At 40.4% G+C, this 17,294-nt stretch overlaps 1 protein-coding gene across 1 annotated transcript; it reads right to left on the bottom strand.

Annotated features, from left to right (window-relative positions):
* Positions 1–14: 14 nt before the first annotated feature.
* On the bottom strand, positions 15–16,127 carry trarg1a (trafficking regulator of GLUT4 (SLC2A4) 1a). The gene is made up of 3 exons (XM_056373990.1): positions 15,088–16,127; positions 2,911–3,037; positions 15–2,351 (listed from the first exon to the last, which is right to left on the bottom strand). The coding sequence occupies exons 1-3, from the start codon at positions 15,493–15,495 to the stop codon at positions 2,341–2,343; spliced, it is 546 nt and encodes a 181-aa protein (XP_056229965.1). The 5' UTR covers positions 15,496–16,127; the 3' UTR covers positions 15–2,340.
* Positions 16,128–17,294: the final 1,167 nt, after the last annotated feature.

Here is a 17,294-nt window from a genome sequence, read left to right as displayed (position 1 = left end):
TCAAAAGGCAACACTTGGACCATGCATGGTAACATTTATTCCAGACATGCAAAATGTACACCACAGAGATGAAAACTGACACGTACAATTATACTGCCAAAGAAAAACAGTAATATATAGAAATGAAGTGAAGGTTTGAACTGTTTTACTGACAGAGCAGTGCTTATAGGCTGGACAGTTGACTCCTGACCACCAGTTGCAGAGATGGGAAATTTGCATGTTAGGGAATAACACTAGTGCAGTTGCCTATACTTGGTGTCATCTATAGACGTGAGGTTGCCATTTGGCAGCAATGTAATGTAACATCTTTTCTTTAATTTGGTAGTGAACATGAGGGATCTTTGGATTTTGCTGCTTTCAGATGTTTGGATAAAGAACATGATTTTTATGTACAACTCTGAATTGGAATGGAGTCAGCATTAACCCATTTAGCACAAAAACATTGTGCTATAGAGTGTTAATACTTGACAGACTGCAGTTGTTCAGCCTTATGTTGATGATGTTCAGATTAAAACTTGGTAGATCACTTTAGCTGCATAGTCTGATAAATTTAATTTCTCATCAGTCATAATAAGCTGGTGTTTCTCTTGTTTCACTTGTACGAAGCCCTTAAGCAAAGAACAATTGGAACTCAACACACGGCATCACATTTTTTTTTTTATCACTTTAAAGGGACTCTGTCCAAATAGTTCCTGATTTAGATTACACAAGTAAAAAAAAAAGCATTAATGCCCAAAGAAAAGCTGTGGCCTTAAATGACGCTACATGGTCTTACAGCGATGTTACCTGTGCTTGTAGCATAAGCCTGTTATGTGTCAATACAACAGTCCTGTGTATCCACAAGGGACTTACAGTGACTTCTCTCTGATAAAGTGACGAATACAGACAATCTGTCGTGCTTGGATTTTAAATAAAGATTCTTTAAATGCTTTTTGTTACTCAGTCAAACTCATAGGCCTGCTCGTTTACAAAAAATAAATATGTGTCAGCCGGTTCGGCGCATAGCATGCGTACATATTGCATATATATTTTCCCATATAAATACATTTCATACCATACCAATAAGGAGCAGAAAAATCATTCGGTGAAACAATGGTATTTAACAGTCAATGTATAACAATGTAAGAATGGAAATGGGGAAATGGGGAGCGATGGTGTAGAAAGGTAGTAAAAGGTGAAATGTAAAACGGAGTTGAAAGGTACAAGATGAAGGTACAGAGACAAAACTGAAGGACAGCAGCCACTTAGGTCATGATGTGAAAGGAAAAGTAGGAATTCAAAGCTGGTGGGAGGTTTTGTGTGGGTTTCTGTCTCTGCTAGAGCAAAGCAAGGTTCAAGAGATAGAAACAGAAAAGGAATCTGTTAGATCACAGTTCTCACACATTCTACAGTAGCTGGACTCACACAATGTACACAAATCACTCTTCCATGTGCAAACCTGTTAGCCTCTCTGACTCCTTCATAATAAAAGAGACAACTAATAACAGTCAAAACGAAGGCAGAATTTTGGTTATCTACATTCAGGCATGCAGTTGGTCTCAATTTTTTTTTAGTTCAAAAAAATTATAATAAATAACAAAAATTAAAAAATGTGTTCCCTGCCCCCTTTTTCACAAACCCTTGAATATCCACTGATAATCCAAGTGCTGACAAAGCCGCCATTGTGACAGTCTTAACAAACCCAGCACCACATGGCATACAAACATTATTATAAAATGTACATCTATATCTATATTTCAGATATATTTGTAGCTGTATATGCTTTGAATGCAAGAGGTTCAGTAAGGAATATATGAGGATTATATGCAGCTGTCCAAAGTTTGAAGTCTAAACCCAGAATCTGTTTTGCAAAGGAGCCCCATCCCAGACATAGAAAAAGTCTATTGGTCACTCTCTCCTCATGTGTAGATCATTTTCTTCATGTAAAGAAGTCCATTATTCCAAAAAGAAACATTAATCAGTTCTCCTGACCGCGTACACATCTGCTTTTCTTTTTCCTCTGTTTTAACCTGAACAGTTGTATGTCAGGTATTTGGTTATTTTTGACAAGCAAATGTTACTGGATTCTAGTGCATGCATCTCTGAATAATTTTTTTTCACTTGTTTACTTGCTGCAGTACCTACTCTCATGAGTTGCCTATTTTTTTATTTTTTTTTTGCTTTCTGAGGGTGGTCATGTGTAATTACAATATAGCATAAAGTTCAGAATTGTATTTGTTTTTTTTCTTTTTTTTCTTTTTTTTCTTTTTTTTTGGAATGGGCTTTTATTTCTCGTTGCATCCGTGGTTTGGCTTTCACGGTTTCTCAGAGTTTTGTTTTGCCCCTCTCAGGTCCTCCATGTCAGTGGCTTACTGTAAAACAGAGAAGAGGAAAGGGATGGCATCGTCATAGAGATTCAGGTCAGACACAATGACAAATTCACCATCAAATTCTTTATAAGGTTTTGACTGGTGAAGCTCCAGTGTGGAGGGCTTTGAGCACTAGGGTAGCCGCCTTTGCTGCACTGTCAGCCCACTACAGTCACTGCAGTGCTAAATCAATTTGCACACACACACGCACACAAACACGGCTTGAAAATGTGCTGAGTTTGGACATAGAAATACACACATCTCAATGCTGGTGCGGTAGTGTCATATATCACCCCGTAATCGTAATGCAGTAGGTATTCTTTGTTGTCGAACAGTTGTTGTTAAAGCCCCGTGTGTGTCTGTGAGCGTACACATACACACATATCATACATCATTATCAAGTGATATCCCTATGCATATTCATAAGCTATACTGTAAGAATACTGCTAGATGTCAATTAGCCTGCAACAAATGCCAAAGACACGTTAAGACGATCCTAAACGTCATTTAGTCGGCATCATTGTATCTTCAAGATTTGTCCTGCTTGTCTTTATTTGTGTACCTGAGACTGAGACGTAGACTATGATGATGACCACTCCCAGAACGATGGAGACAATACTGAGCAGACGTGCCAGTCGACCCAGCCTCCTGGCCCCATCCATATCCCCCGCCTGGAGGCTGTTTCTGGACTGGAGACAAAAGCACACGGTATTACCAAGAGGAACATTTTGATGATAATGTTAATAAGTAAGGCATATATGATGAATGTTGCATATCATCAAATATAGAATGTGATTTCCTGCTAACCCCTTTGTTTGACGGTCCATGTTTGAGGGTTTAGCATCACAGAAAATCCCAAGGAGATACAATGTATACCAAACAGCAGTTTTTATGAAGGATTTGAAGGAATCCAATGCATTCACAATCACTCAACTCAAATGTTGTACCCTTTTCATTCCTCTCACCACAACAAGGAAACCATTAGGGCGGACATATTAACCTTCATGTTCCTGACTTCATTCATAATGTTGTTAACGTTGACATTCGAAGGAAATCAAATTTAGCTGCAGGTGGAGAAATAAGTCAGAGAGCACTAAGAGTGAGCTTCACTTCAATGAGAAACAGAATCCATATTTCCATGACAGACCATCTCAACGGAATCAGCAGTAACCATATTGAAACTTAAAATATTTATCAGGTGGTTTTTCATTAATCCACAGCTGAGTTATTTTAAAAGTTACAGGACACGAATGCAGTGCAGTAGTGTTGACTTGTGTACTGGGTGCTGTGGAGTCTCGTCAGGTAAAATGCCAACAATAATTTATACCCAGCTGTGAACGGTGAAATTGTCTATTTCAGATTGGGATTGATGGAAGGATGTGACTTGCAGAGCCAATTGGATGGAGTACGTGAGTACATGAGTGCAGTGGAGTGAAGGGATATATCAACTTAATGTTGTATGTATATTGCTTTTTCTAGAATGCAGATATAGAGACAGGATGATTCGTGTATATGTGTGAGGCATGATGGATGAGGATCCCCAGTTCTTTGTGCATTGCTTTCATGGGTTAGATTCCCCACAGCAAACAGCAAACAGTTGATATCACTATTGTCTCATCAGCTTTGTTTTGTCTGTAATTTGATCTTCAGTTTAGTTTGTTTTTAATGTGCAAAACTCTCCGACACATGTCACATACAGGCACACTGAACTCACGAAATAGCATAACAATTGAGACATTAAAAAAACATGAGCGCATATCATTTTCAGTGCACAAAACCAACTAACCTGCTGGTAAATATACTGACACACACACGCACACACACACACACACACACACACACACACACACACACACACACACACACACACACACACAATGATTGCAAAGTATGCATGTGATGTATGCAGGTGCTGCTCTATGATAGTGTGTCTACAATTGCAATGCTACCTGGTTTCATCAAGTTCAAGCTGTCAACCCAGAGGACATCCAGCTGAAGGCAGGCCAGTGTTTGAAGACACACTGACAAACTCATTGCTCATTGACAGAAGTAAGGCTGAAGGTAACTATTTTTTTATTTTTATTATCAATTTATCTTTCAGCTATTTTATTTTATAGATTCATCACTTAGTCTATAAAATGTCTGAAAATAGTAAAAACAAAGTCTTTAACACGAACCTAGAACCAAAGGTGACGTGTCCATGTTTCTTATCTTTGAGTAGCTGGAACCAGAGAATGTTTGGTGACTGGTGGCAACATTCTTAATGATTAATGGATGATCATATTATTTTTTATTTAGAATAGTGAACACTGGAGAGTTGGAAAAACATTGCCTGGTCAATGAATGTCACTTCCTGCTGTCTCACACTAGTTTTGTGACTCCATTGCATTGGTTATATGATGGTGATGTAAAAGAACTATTGAGTGCTCAAAACAAACCACCGACTCAGACATTGCAAGAGGCTTTTGCCTATGGCACACCATATGACAAAGAAAGTTAGATAACGGCTGCAACTTAAATCTGCAAAGACATGGCCCCAATCTAAACAGTTGAGAAACGGTATATGTACCGTTATCTGAATATGAAATGACCTACACTATATCTGGATATGATATTTTGGCCATATTGCACATCCCTATTTGCATGGCGCTCATCAAGCCACTTGATAATGTACATTTGAATATCACAGAACTGTAACTGGCTGAGTTTTTTAATGAGATAATGCACCATGGCACAAGCTTAAAACAGCGCCAGAATAAAACTGTGCGCTCAAGGTTATACTGTAGGCTGTCCACTCACTAGATTTCACTCCAGAGCTACTTGTGGGTAAATGCACATTTACTAGATTGTGTGAAGCACTGAAGTCAGCCTCCCTGTGGGCTGGTTTTAACTACTTTTTGGGTCCATGCCCTGATAAACTCAGACTGTCGAGAGGTCAGACTCAGGGGGAAAATAGTATTAGAAAAGTGTCACTAATACTCTGAGTTAAACTGAGAGCTACAGCAAAGACAGAAGGTGAAGAAATCACATGTAAAAAAGCTTATACTCTAAATCCAGATGCAATAAGACGATAGCTTTGCACTTGTCATGGAAACATCTATTAGTTTTTAAGGCGGATGAAAGCTTTAGGAGCTGTCTGTGGTGCTGAATGTGTCTTTTTAAACCAGAGGCTACAGTCTGTGCAGTACGGCAGGAAATGGATCTCCCCCTCCACTTATTGAATTACACCGCTACATCTTTGTAGGACAGTTTTCCCATAAAGATAGAGTGATATTACTAAACCTAGTCTGAAATTAATTTAAATATATTAAGGACAGAATATGGCCCATCAAAAGCAGCTCAGCAGTAGAAAGTCATCTTTTTCTAATGATTTACCTCTTACACTCACCCTCAATGACTCAAAATTACCCAAGATGAAACAGAGAGAGAGGTATAATAAGAAAGGATGTTACATGCAGGGAAGATGAGGTGAAACACTACTTTGTTTTTCTTTTTTCTTTATTTCTTTTTGTTCCTCTGTAAGTTTTGTATTGTTAAAAAAAAAAACAATGCCGAGATGGAAGGGTAAACTCTGAGTAACAGCATCACATCACAACTGATTTAAAAAAAAAAAAAAAAAAAAAAAATCCAAAACACTGTATATTTAATCAATACGTCAGTATGTTGTGTGTCTTCTTGCCTCTCTCAGTCAATCAATACTAAGGGTATAGAGCTGGGGTTGCCTCAGTTTGAGATAAGATTACACTGCAGAGAGAAAGAGAGACAAAGAGAGAGAGCCCTCCCTTTATCCTCCCTGATCTGCTACTAGTTACTTCATCCTCTTGCTCCCATGAGCGCCTCTGTCTGCAGGCTGTCTCTGGTGTACTTGGTTCAGGTGGGTGGGGACAGTGCAGCCCTAGGGTGTTCACTGAAGCTGGTGCTGCTGCCTGGGGAACCACTTTTAAACAGCAGTAAATACGCAATCTCGTTTGCGAACACAGTGTATCATTTAAAATTATGTGTAAACTTCCTGTGTTCCACAGTTTTTACAGATTGTAAAACATATGGTAGGTAGTCTGTTTTTCGCTGGGAATATTAATACGTTGAATATTCATTTAAGATGTATACCCAAAATAGACTCACCAAGCATTATTAGGAACACCTGTACACCAGTTTGTTGTAGCAGTGCAATGCATAAAATCCTGCAGATACAGGTCAGGAGCTTTACTCAATGTTAACATCAAAGTGTGGCATGATTGTTGGCACCAGACAGGCTGGTTTGAATATTTCTGACACTGCTGATCTCCTGGGATTTTCAGAGTCTCTAGAGTTTTTACTCAGAATGGTGCGAAGAACAAAACACATCCAGTGAGCAGCAGCTGCTTTGTTGATGAGAGAGGTCAGAGGAGAGTGGCCATACTGGTTGGATATGAAAGAGAAGCTACGGTACCTCAGATAACAACTCTTTACAACTTGAAGTGGATGAGCTACAACAGCAGAAGATCATGTCAGGTTCCACTCCCGCCATCCAAGAACACGAATCTGAGGCTGCAGTGGACTCAGCCTCACCAAAACTGGACAATTGAAGACTGGAAAAAACATAGCCTGGTTTAATGAGTCTGGATTTCTGCTGAGGCAGCAGATGGTAGAGTCAGAATTTGGCATCAACAGCATGAATTCGTCAATCCAACCTGCGTTGTGTCAACAGTCCAGGCTGCTGGTGGCGGTGTAATTTGGAAGGGAATGTCTTCTTAGCAGACGTTTGGCCCCTTAATACCAATCAATTCATGGTTTGAATGTCACAGCCTATGTGAGCACTGTCACTGTGCTTCCCTTTATGGCCACAATTAACCATCTTCTAATGGCTATTTCCAGCACAATAATGCACAGTGTAATGAAGCAAAAGACAATGAAAATGAGAATGAGTTCAGTGTACTTAAGTGGCCTCCCCAGTCGCTGGATCTGAATCCAGTAGAAAATCTGCAATAGTCCAGCAGTGCGTGTTTGTGTATTTTGGAGGAGTGGCTTTGGAGGGATGCCTGAGGGGAGGGGGTGTGATTTTTTTTGATTGGATACTTTCATAGTTCGGCTAAGTCATGCTACTATCTCCAGGATTACCTACTCCAGCTTTAACTGTTTGTTAAACAGTGAACATTCTCTTCAATGTCAGATGTAGTGTTTGTCATGTAGTATCTCTTGGATCTTTTTCTAAGTTTGGCTAATTAAATTCAGTTAATGTAATTCATTCAGTAGGCTTTAATTCATGTTACTTCAGAAGCATAATAATACCATTGAAAGACAATGATAAGAAATTCATTTGACAATTTAATTGGAGGGGTAAGTCAGAATAAAAACCTGATTAAAAATTTCAAGGGCTCTGGTACAATTTCAATGTGACTTGAACGACAAAAGCTAAACCAATGCACATGTCAATGTGGACAGGCTTCAGCTTCTTACTTCCAGGACTGCAATGTGAAGCAATGGTACAAACACAGTCCCACTGGAGCCTTTATTGATCTGGACTCGCATCACACAGAAAAGCAACATTGGCACCTAAAATCAATGTAAGCCCCTACAGAAAAAACTGCCTATTTAGGCTGCTTAGAGAAAACGTTTAATAAAAAATAATGGTAGGTTTAAAAAAAAGAAAAGAAAAAAAAGATAATGTTTTCCATCCATCATGAAAAAAGAAAAAAAAAGAAGAAGAAATAAGGGCCAGCATTCTTGATTAATATATCCAATGTTTGATGTTCGCCTCACGGGCTCCAAGAGATTTAGTGTGCATGTGTGTGAGTGTGTGCGTGTGTGGTTAGTGGGAGGGACCTTTGCTTGGCTGATGAATGTCTATATTGATTCACAGTGAGAGTAAGCCTGATCATATTTGTTTTCTGAATGGGAAATTCTACCCTCAAAGTGTCTTGTCCAGTGTTCATTGTCCTACCACACACGCACACACACACACACACCCACACACACACACACACACACACACACACACACACACACACACACACACTACTCTCCCTAGTTCATGAGTCCAGCAGAGCAAGGTGGAGGCTAGTAAGTCAGTAAGTGCTCCCTTTCTCTCTTGTCATTAATAATGGATAGCCAGCAGCAGCCTGGTGGAGAGGGACAGTGTACATCCAGGAGCTAGTGTGTAGCTATGTCTGTCAGATTGACCTTTTTCATCAAATAAAAATGGTTTATTTGCAATCACACCCATTATTTCCTGTGAAACATTCCTTTTTTTGTTCTTCACTCTTTTTCATTTTATTTGGCCCTTTTAAAATGTATTTGATATGTAATTTTGATATGTGTTTACTTGTTAACTTGAAAATCTTAATTTAGAAAAGCTTTTCAAAATTCAGGACTGTGGATAATTCAAACTTAACCCAGCACATGACTGTTGGTCAGTCTCTTAGTATGTTTGTTTAAACCACTTAGTGTCTGTTTGGGTGTAAGGAACATCAGAGCCTCTAGGGGCCGCTAGCAGGGCTTTTAGACTCAGTCTTGTTACACTTCAGTCTCCATTAAAGTTGCAAACTACTCAATGCGCTCAGATGATCAAATCTGTCAGACCCATGATGGCACGGCTCTCATTCTTGGAGCTATAAAATGCATTCTAGCTGCTGGTGCAGCTCATAAATTTCAACAGTATTTATATCTTGGTTAGTTTGTGAACTGGAAACACAGTTCAAATAGGCTGTGCTAACGTGCGAAAGTGTTAGCACCACAAAAACATGAGGCCATAATGGTATGTTCCATTTCATTTTTATATCATGTGGCACGGCACCAATAAGTGAATTCCTATCACATAAGATTATTTCGATCATCTAGGGTCAAGTTTCACAATGTGGTTCATAGCACAATAGTACAATACACAATGCTGATATTAGGACTGTGTTTGCCAAAACAAAATGAGATTATCTCTCTACAGGATATCTAGAACATGCAGGCTGTCCTGTCCAGAATGGGGCAAATACATTTGTAAATAAATAGGTATTGATAGGACACAAGAAAAGGAAACACTAATTACCAATCAGGTAAAGGTTTGTTCAGATCCATCAGAGGATTTAGAATACAACAACAGTCCATTTACAACATTAAATGCATACAGTTCCTTGCTACTACGGTGTGATGTAAATGTGATGAAGCAAACAATGAAAATAAAAATCTGAGTCAGTCTACAGCCATGCTAGCTTCCATTTGACTCTGTATTTAGGCACCATGGTGCTTTAAGCTAAAAGCTAACATGCTCACAGTGACAATGCTAACATTTTGATGTTTGTCACTGGAGTGTGTCATTGTCAGTTAATGGTAAATATTTTAGATTTTCATTAAGTAATTAAAAAAAATAATATTTTCCCTCTATACTGCACGTTCACAGGAATAATCCTAATGCTTCCTTAACAAGGAAGGAGTGCAGAAAAGTGATTAGAAATGTATGTTATAAATTACTGTAATAACAATGCTAATTAAAAGAAAACTGCACTGAACATGTAGTAATAAATACATATTTTGTCACAATACAATTAATCTTTCAATGTTAAATTAAAGCTCCTTTTATAGGATTTTAAGATTTCTGCAAGCTCCTAGTGCTACATATCATAAAAGCCCCTATATGGCTGAAGGTACCCTTCCTCGTAGGTGCTCTAAAGTCATCACTTGTATCCACAAAATGACAGTGTTAGCTTTCCATATATCCAATTTCATCCACCATTGAATGATAATATCATTACTTGCACTTGCACTTGCAAATAATAAATAATTCTGTTTTCTATTTTAATATGAGCAGTTTCTGGTTTTCTGGCTTTAGGACTGTGATAGGCTTCATATAATTGGAAACAGCCATATGAAGTGCTCTCCCACTATGTCTGCAATATTAGATTGCTAATAAGAAGTCATTTACCTACACACACACACACACACATTCACACACATACACAGTCATCCATCCAGCGCAGCATTGCAAGTCCATATTTCACAGGCAAATCTGCCGAGCGTGCAATAATGCTCCTGCAGTTTGGGCCTTCCCATTACGGGGATAAGCTGGTGAGGGCAGTAAAAACCTATTACCCCTGCCTCTCCAATCCCCATAATTGACTGCACATCTTCTGTGTTTGCCAGCCACAAGCCTTCCCCAACAGAGCATCTGTCCGTGATCTGCGGTGGCAGCCAGCTGGAAGTTAGCTTTTAGGTGGTCCTGCTGATGGAAGTGGTGGTGTATGATGATGGATGTAGCTACTTGGTGGTCCTGTTGTTAGCAGTGTGCCGTGTGCCAGTACAGAAAGATGCTGACTCTTTTACAAGGCTAAATGAAGCCTTAACAGATTTGACTTGAATTACAGTTAATTTTGGTCTTTTGCAGGATAAAATTAAAACTGTCGTGATGTCTTGTGTTTGATGCCTGTACATTAGTAATCACTGTTACAATTCCATTCTTTGTTTGCTGACTTTCCTGCTGTAATGCCTCATAAATTTGGTTTAAATTCTGTGTATGCTGCAATTCAGAAAAGGGTGATTTTTTTTTTATTGTGGACATAAATAGTGTGAAGATTATGTCACCGCCACCATAAGAAGATCACATGGTAGTATCAAATTGTTCAGGTTGGTTCTAAGTCAGATGTGAGCAACTACAACAAATCTCATATTAATTGACTTTTTGGACCACTCCAAGGCAGCAGAACAAGCTGACACAAAGACTCACATGCTATCACCTCATCAGGTTGTAATGCTGAACATGTTAACATTATTAGTGTTACTTTGAAGTCCTGTGTGTAAACCTGATGAATTCGAACATTCATGTCTCTTTTATGTATTCTCCAACTTATCAGGGAACTATCCGGCTCCGGCTCTTGAGCTGCTAAACTCTGCACTGTGTTCGCTAGATGCTAACTTAGTCTGTCAGCTGTCTGGTGCTGGGCAGGTAGTGCACAGTGAGAGCTTTTTTTTTTTCAGATTAGCTTCTTGCTGAAAACAGGGATGATGAGAGTGGAGTTGAAAGCCGAAAAACCAAAACACTGATTCAAAACTAAACAGGCACTACACCCATCAGCCAAAAACATTAAAACCATTTAGCATTTCATTTCAAACGACAGTTTATGTTAAAAAAAAAAGCAAGTTCCTCGTCTTTTTTCCTCCGCTTACAGTTTCCTGGAGTCTGGGCTGTTTCCTCTAACCTCCTCACATTAATACCATCTCAGCAGCAGTTGAGCAGTTTCTTTTTTTTCTATTCAACTTTCCAGAAGTATCCATTTCACATGGGCGAGGAGAGTATTAGCACTTAGTAGTGATCTTGCACTCCAGGGCTGTATCGTGTGGTAGCAACCACATTACTTTTGATTCATTTGTTCACAGCAAGTGTAAACCTCTGTTTTCCTGCTCTGACTCACTTGCACTTATCTGACATCACCCTGGTATCTGATTCAATTCTTTTCTAATCCAGTGATAGGAACTACTTTATGGCCATTTGCTGTCTCTCACACTCATCTGCCCCTGTAGCGAATGATGTTTTGATCTTCTTTGCGAGCCACGTATTCCCTTTCCATACCCCCAAGGAAAGAAAGAGGATGTTGATCGCTGCCACAGAGCTGGCTAACTGCTGCAATCTGCCCTCTGCAGAGAAACTAAATTGACTTCTCTCGCCTTCTATCGAGTTAGTGGCCAGCTCCAGTTTCTCCCTCCTTCACTCTTCTTTCTTCTGCCCTCTGTCAAAGTCTCTCTCTCTCTTTCACTCACTCACACTCACTCACACACACACACACACACACACACACACACACACACACACACACACACACACACACACACACACACACACACACAAACGTTTGCGGTCTCTGAGCCATTAGCGAGTGGCTGACTTGTGAATGTCAGTGGGCTCATCATGATGGCTGGGTGAAGTACAGGCTGTCTCGTGGACACTGCCTGATATTCCCTTTGGTGTGTAGGAGTGATATTACAGAACTAATGGCTTTACTGCATTGCCTTTGCCTTGTTTCTCTGTAGATCTGACTTTTGGCTGCTGTACAGTGTCAGAAGTAAAGTGTGCTGAAAAACACAAATGGCTGTGTCAGTAGCAACTAAGCTGCTATCAGCCAACAGGAGTTAAAATCCTGACACAACGGAGTTACTACTGATGGCACTAACAGACTCCTGCTAGAATACTGCCAGACATTACTGCAGAGGTCTGTCAAAAGCCTTATTTATCTGTACCACTCAGGCACAGCCGATTGCCTTCTCTGCTGTTGTTTCCTGGCTGTACATAGTGGTAGCTCAGGCAGAGGTCGCACATAACGAGACTCTGTGTTTGGCTTTGTTGGGGTTGTTAGAGAAGTTGATGATCCAGGTGATTTTTCACCTGAATCTGTAGCTCACAGACTTTACTGTGTTTGCAGTTATCTGTGTTAAAAACAAAGGAGGAGAGAATGGTCAGGGAAGTGGAGGTCCAAATAATATTTTGCAGGTTACAACTTATTTGCCAGTTTTGATTGTGAGTTTTCTTTGGCTTTGGATTAATGTAATAACAAATTCAAAAGTTCAGGATTTCTGACCTGCCAGTCTTCGACAGAGTCGTGATCTGTAACGGTATCTGAATGTATGTCTGTGCAACAATCCATGAGATTTTTCCAGAACACGTGAACCATTTGCATTTGATGATCTTATCCTATCAAACCCTGACGGAGTCAATCAAGATGGAGGAGTGGGAGTGGGACTATGGACATACTGACATAGTGAAGTACAGTGCTGGTAAGCTGACGCGGATCAGTCATGCCACACTCTGTCTTCTACAGCTTTTGTAGGAGCTTCTTCTTGCAGGAGGTTTTGTTTCATCAACTTGCACCGGTGTAATTTGAGGAGGGAATGTGGAGCTGTTAAACTGAGCGTACAGGCCAGAATGTCAAATTTTGTTAGTGTCTTCAGCTTTGCTGCAATATCACTGGCAGATGACATAAGTTGTAAGTTATAATTAACAGTATGTGTGTGCCAAAGTGAAATGAGGGTCACCATAAATGAGGTATAGCCTCCTTTATCAAAGCTGCACAGTAACTGTAGTTTTTTTTTTTGTGCCATTTTCAATAAATGTTGAAAACAAAAAAAAAGAATTTCTCTGCTCGTTCACACGTGACCTTCACATCATGTCTGTATTTATCGCTCGGATATCTGGGACGTTCTCTAAATTTTTAAGATACAAGCTCTAACTGCCTTCAATAACAAGTCCCCCATTTTTACTGCAGACCTCTCACCACTGCAGAGGGTGACAACAACAAAGTGTCAGTTTTCCGTTTGGACTCAACATGGATGTTTTTGGGCTCATGTGGAGAGTCTTCATGATCCATAGTTGATTTGAAAGTAATGTTGTAAACCCACTGAGGAATATGTCCCTGGAAGACATTCAGTAAATGGAGAGTACAGTAGCAGCGTACTGAGCATCTGCGGCTGCCTGATGTGAGAGAGTGAAAGGATTAATCACCTGTCAGCGCCTCCACGCCGGAACAACCGGCAGCTGAGTGGCAGCAACAGACCTGAGATCCTTTAAAGCCGCGGCACTGAGAAAGCTGATGATGCACTGAGGCGTGTGTGTGTGTGTGTGTGTGTGTGTGTGTGTGTGTGTGTGTGTATGTATATGCGTGTGCCAGCAAACCCTGATATTCATGAGTTTATCAGAAATCATAGAGCCAACTGCACCGCACTTACTACAGTTACAGAGGTGAAGACATCAATTGTCTTTCAATGAAATGAGCAACATCTGGATGAATCTTAGGATATTTGTATTCAGAAAAGACATTGTCCTGAAATGAACTGAAACAACGTTTCTTTTGAGATTTGCGCACGCAACTGCATGTGAGGGCTGGGAACAGCTTTCATAACTGTTTCCCTCTAAATGTTTCAATAAATGCAGCCCCCAGAGGAAGAAATGAGGTGTTTACACTGGACTGGTGCAGACAGACACCATTTACACGGCACGGACAATAAAAAGGAAAGACGCAATTTTCAGAGGGTCCAACTGTTGAGACAGATAAAGCAAATGATTCAGCAACTATTTTGATAATCAGTGAATCATTCATCGTAATTGATCCAATACCAAAACCAAATATTTGCTGATCCCAGCTTCTCAAATATAAGCATTTGCTCCCTTTGTGTCCTTTTTATATTATTGTAAATCAAATACCCTTGAATTGTCCTCCTGCACTCTGTTAACTTGTGATGGACAGCTTAGATTCAGGATGAATATTCCTCTCCCACGCAGTTTGACAACCATCCATCAGACTAAATATCACCCTCACTTCCTTCAAATATCAAAAATGACATGTAGACAAGCAGATAAAACCATACGAGATTACTGGGGAAATAATGTAGCCTAGTTTTGGGTGCTGTCTTGCCTTATTTGTCTTGCCAGTTACAAACATTTCTGGACCAGATTATGTTATTGTCAAACATATTTTCAAATTGTGACACTTATAATAATAATAATGCTCATCAAAGATATTATATGAATATCCCTCTTTATTAGGATAGGTTTATGAAGTTTGAATTTACAGACTTAAATAAATACAAAGAACAGTTTTCTCCTGGTTTCTCCATAGACTGACAGCTACTTATTTCTCAGTGTCAACGCTGAGATGATGGTTTTCGTCGATCAACAAGCATGTGGTCTATCCATCACATTCACCACCTACATTTACTTTTCCATCCTTACCTCTTACAGTTTTTGCTAGTTATTTGGTAGTTTTTGGTGATCCAGTAAAGTGATACTCACCATGATGGAGTACACCAGAGCGACGATGCTGACGGGCCACACGGGGCAGAAGCAGGACATGATGACGAGGATGAGATAATCCTTGGGCATCGGGGTCTCCTGCACGGCAGCGTTGCCGGTGGAGGAGCGGCTCAGACTGGCCTTGGACGGGGAGAGGGGGGCGGCGGCGGCCAGCTGCCCGACGGAGCCCGATCTCACAGCCACGCTGTGGCCGTTCTGGTCGGCCTCCAGGGCCTTGTCGCTGCCCATGTTGACCGTGAAGGAGGTGGACATCTTCATCCCATTCCCTCCAGGCTCGGTGGTCACCGCCAGCAGTTTCTCCGTCTCCTGGGAGTCCGCATGCTGAGCGCCTCCTCCACCCTCACCCAAGTTAGACTTCTGGAAGTCGGTGTCCGTGTTGATGGCCATGTTCAACTCTCACTTATAACAGATTGTATCAGAAAGGGAATTTTTGTAAAACTGCTTTAAAATGTATTACAAGTCAGCAGCCGGAATTCCATAATAGGCCACAACTGAATGCAAGTTTGTACAACTAAGCTGTCGAGCTGGGAATCAAATTGGACTGAACAACCAGGAGTGTGATCACCAGCCGAGGTGTGGCGGATGGATGAAAATGAGATTATCTGAAAGGTGATGTGCTCCGAAAGCTCGGATGTAATGGCTCAACCCCCCTGAAAGAAATGAATAAAATCTGAGAGGAAATGTAAGCAGATTCCTCTACATTATCATTCTTCCTTTTCAATCACTTTCCTTCAGCCTCCTTCACATTCGCCGTTTGACTCATTTCCAACGCGTATCAGCTCAGAAAACCTCCCCCTCCTCTCTGATACATCCAAAGCAGTCAGAGGAGCTCCTGCTGCCCGTCTTGATCCAGTCCCACCACTTTCCTTTAAGTCTGTCTGTTCATGGAAAAGTAGCCGGAACGTTTTGCTTTCCTTTTCCAAAGAAAGGAGAATGAAGGTGAGACGTCTCTCTCTCAGCAGACTCCACAATGAGCCACTTTCTCCTCCTCTCCCCCACTGTCTCCACGCTGCAGCAGCACAGCCACTCTACTCAACTTGGGACCATCGTCAAGCGCCCAGATGTAAACAAAACACTTCCGGTGATGAAGCACAAAATAAAAGCTTCATTTGCCAACAAGGGGCTTTTGAATATACAGTAAGTGACAATAATTAACCTGAATTAAATTAAATAGCAATAATAATAATAATGTAGTCACAGTTGTTCTCAGGGACTTTGCTGTAGGGTCTCTGAAATAACCTTTAATAGGAAATCAGTGGACTCAGTGTCCTGGATTACAAGGTTTATATATATATATATATATGTGTGTGTGTGTGTGTGTGTGTGTGTTTAAATTTGTATTATTATATTATTATTCATATGCTATTATAGTACCCTAGTTTTGTAGTAAGTGGCATAAATAAATAAATACACTGAACCCCAAATAACTCCCAGTGTAAACTATGTGAATGCAAGCATTTGCCAAATGAATACAGTATATAGAAGAGTGAATCATTAAAACATTAGTTTAAAAACAGTAACAGTAAAAGCACAGTGTAGAGATCATACAACTTCATTCATTTCCTTCCTACCAAAATTTGACATTGCTATGTTTTTCTTTTGAATCCACGTTCTTCATACTTCCGGCACGACACTGGCCCCCCTGACGCTATCTTGACGCATCTCGTGTCGGAGCAGGGCAGTCTGGCGATGAGCGCCCTCCCTCCCCCCTTTCCCTCTCCTCCTCCCCCCTTTCTTCTCCTCTTCTCAACATCAGCACCAGTGGTTTATGCAGGAAAGCCAGCGGCGGATTGTGCTGCTATGCAGAATTTACTGTAGCCGTCTGTTTTAGTCCGGCACGAGGTTTCCAGCGGCACAACAAGACGTCATAAATCAACTCTTTCTAAGTCAATTTTCTAAATCGCACTGAGGGGATTCAGGTGTGCAGATTTATCAAATGTTTCTCTGAATCAGAAAATATAACAATGCCTATAATTCCTCTGAGATAAATTGCACATGATCTCTGATAAGCGCTGTATTGAAAGTCCACGGGGTTTCTTTTATTTACTTGCCTCAGCTCAGGAAACACTAAGAGCTGCATTAGAATAGGTAGTTGTAATGGGCTGGTCGCTGGCTTTAATGTTTTATCACGATTTTTTTTTTCTTAGATCTTCTCCTATTGATTTTCCTCATCGTTAGACTGGTGC

The sequence above is a fragment of the Seriola aureovittata genome, chromosome 4 (genome assembly GCF_021018895.1).
Source record: "Seriola aureovittata isolate HTS-2021-v1 ecotype China chromosome 4, ASM2101889v1, whole genome shotgun sequence".
NCBI lineage: Eukaryota > Metazoa > Chordata > Actinopteri > Carangiformes > Carangidae > Seriola > Seriola aureovittata.
The sequence above is the reverse complement of the archived record's forward strand: the minus strand, read 5'-3'. Positions and strand labels throughout refer to the sequence as shown.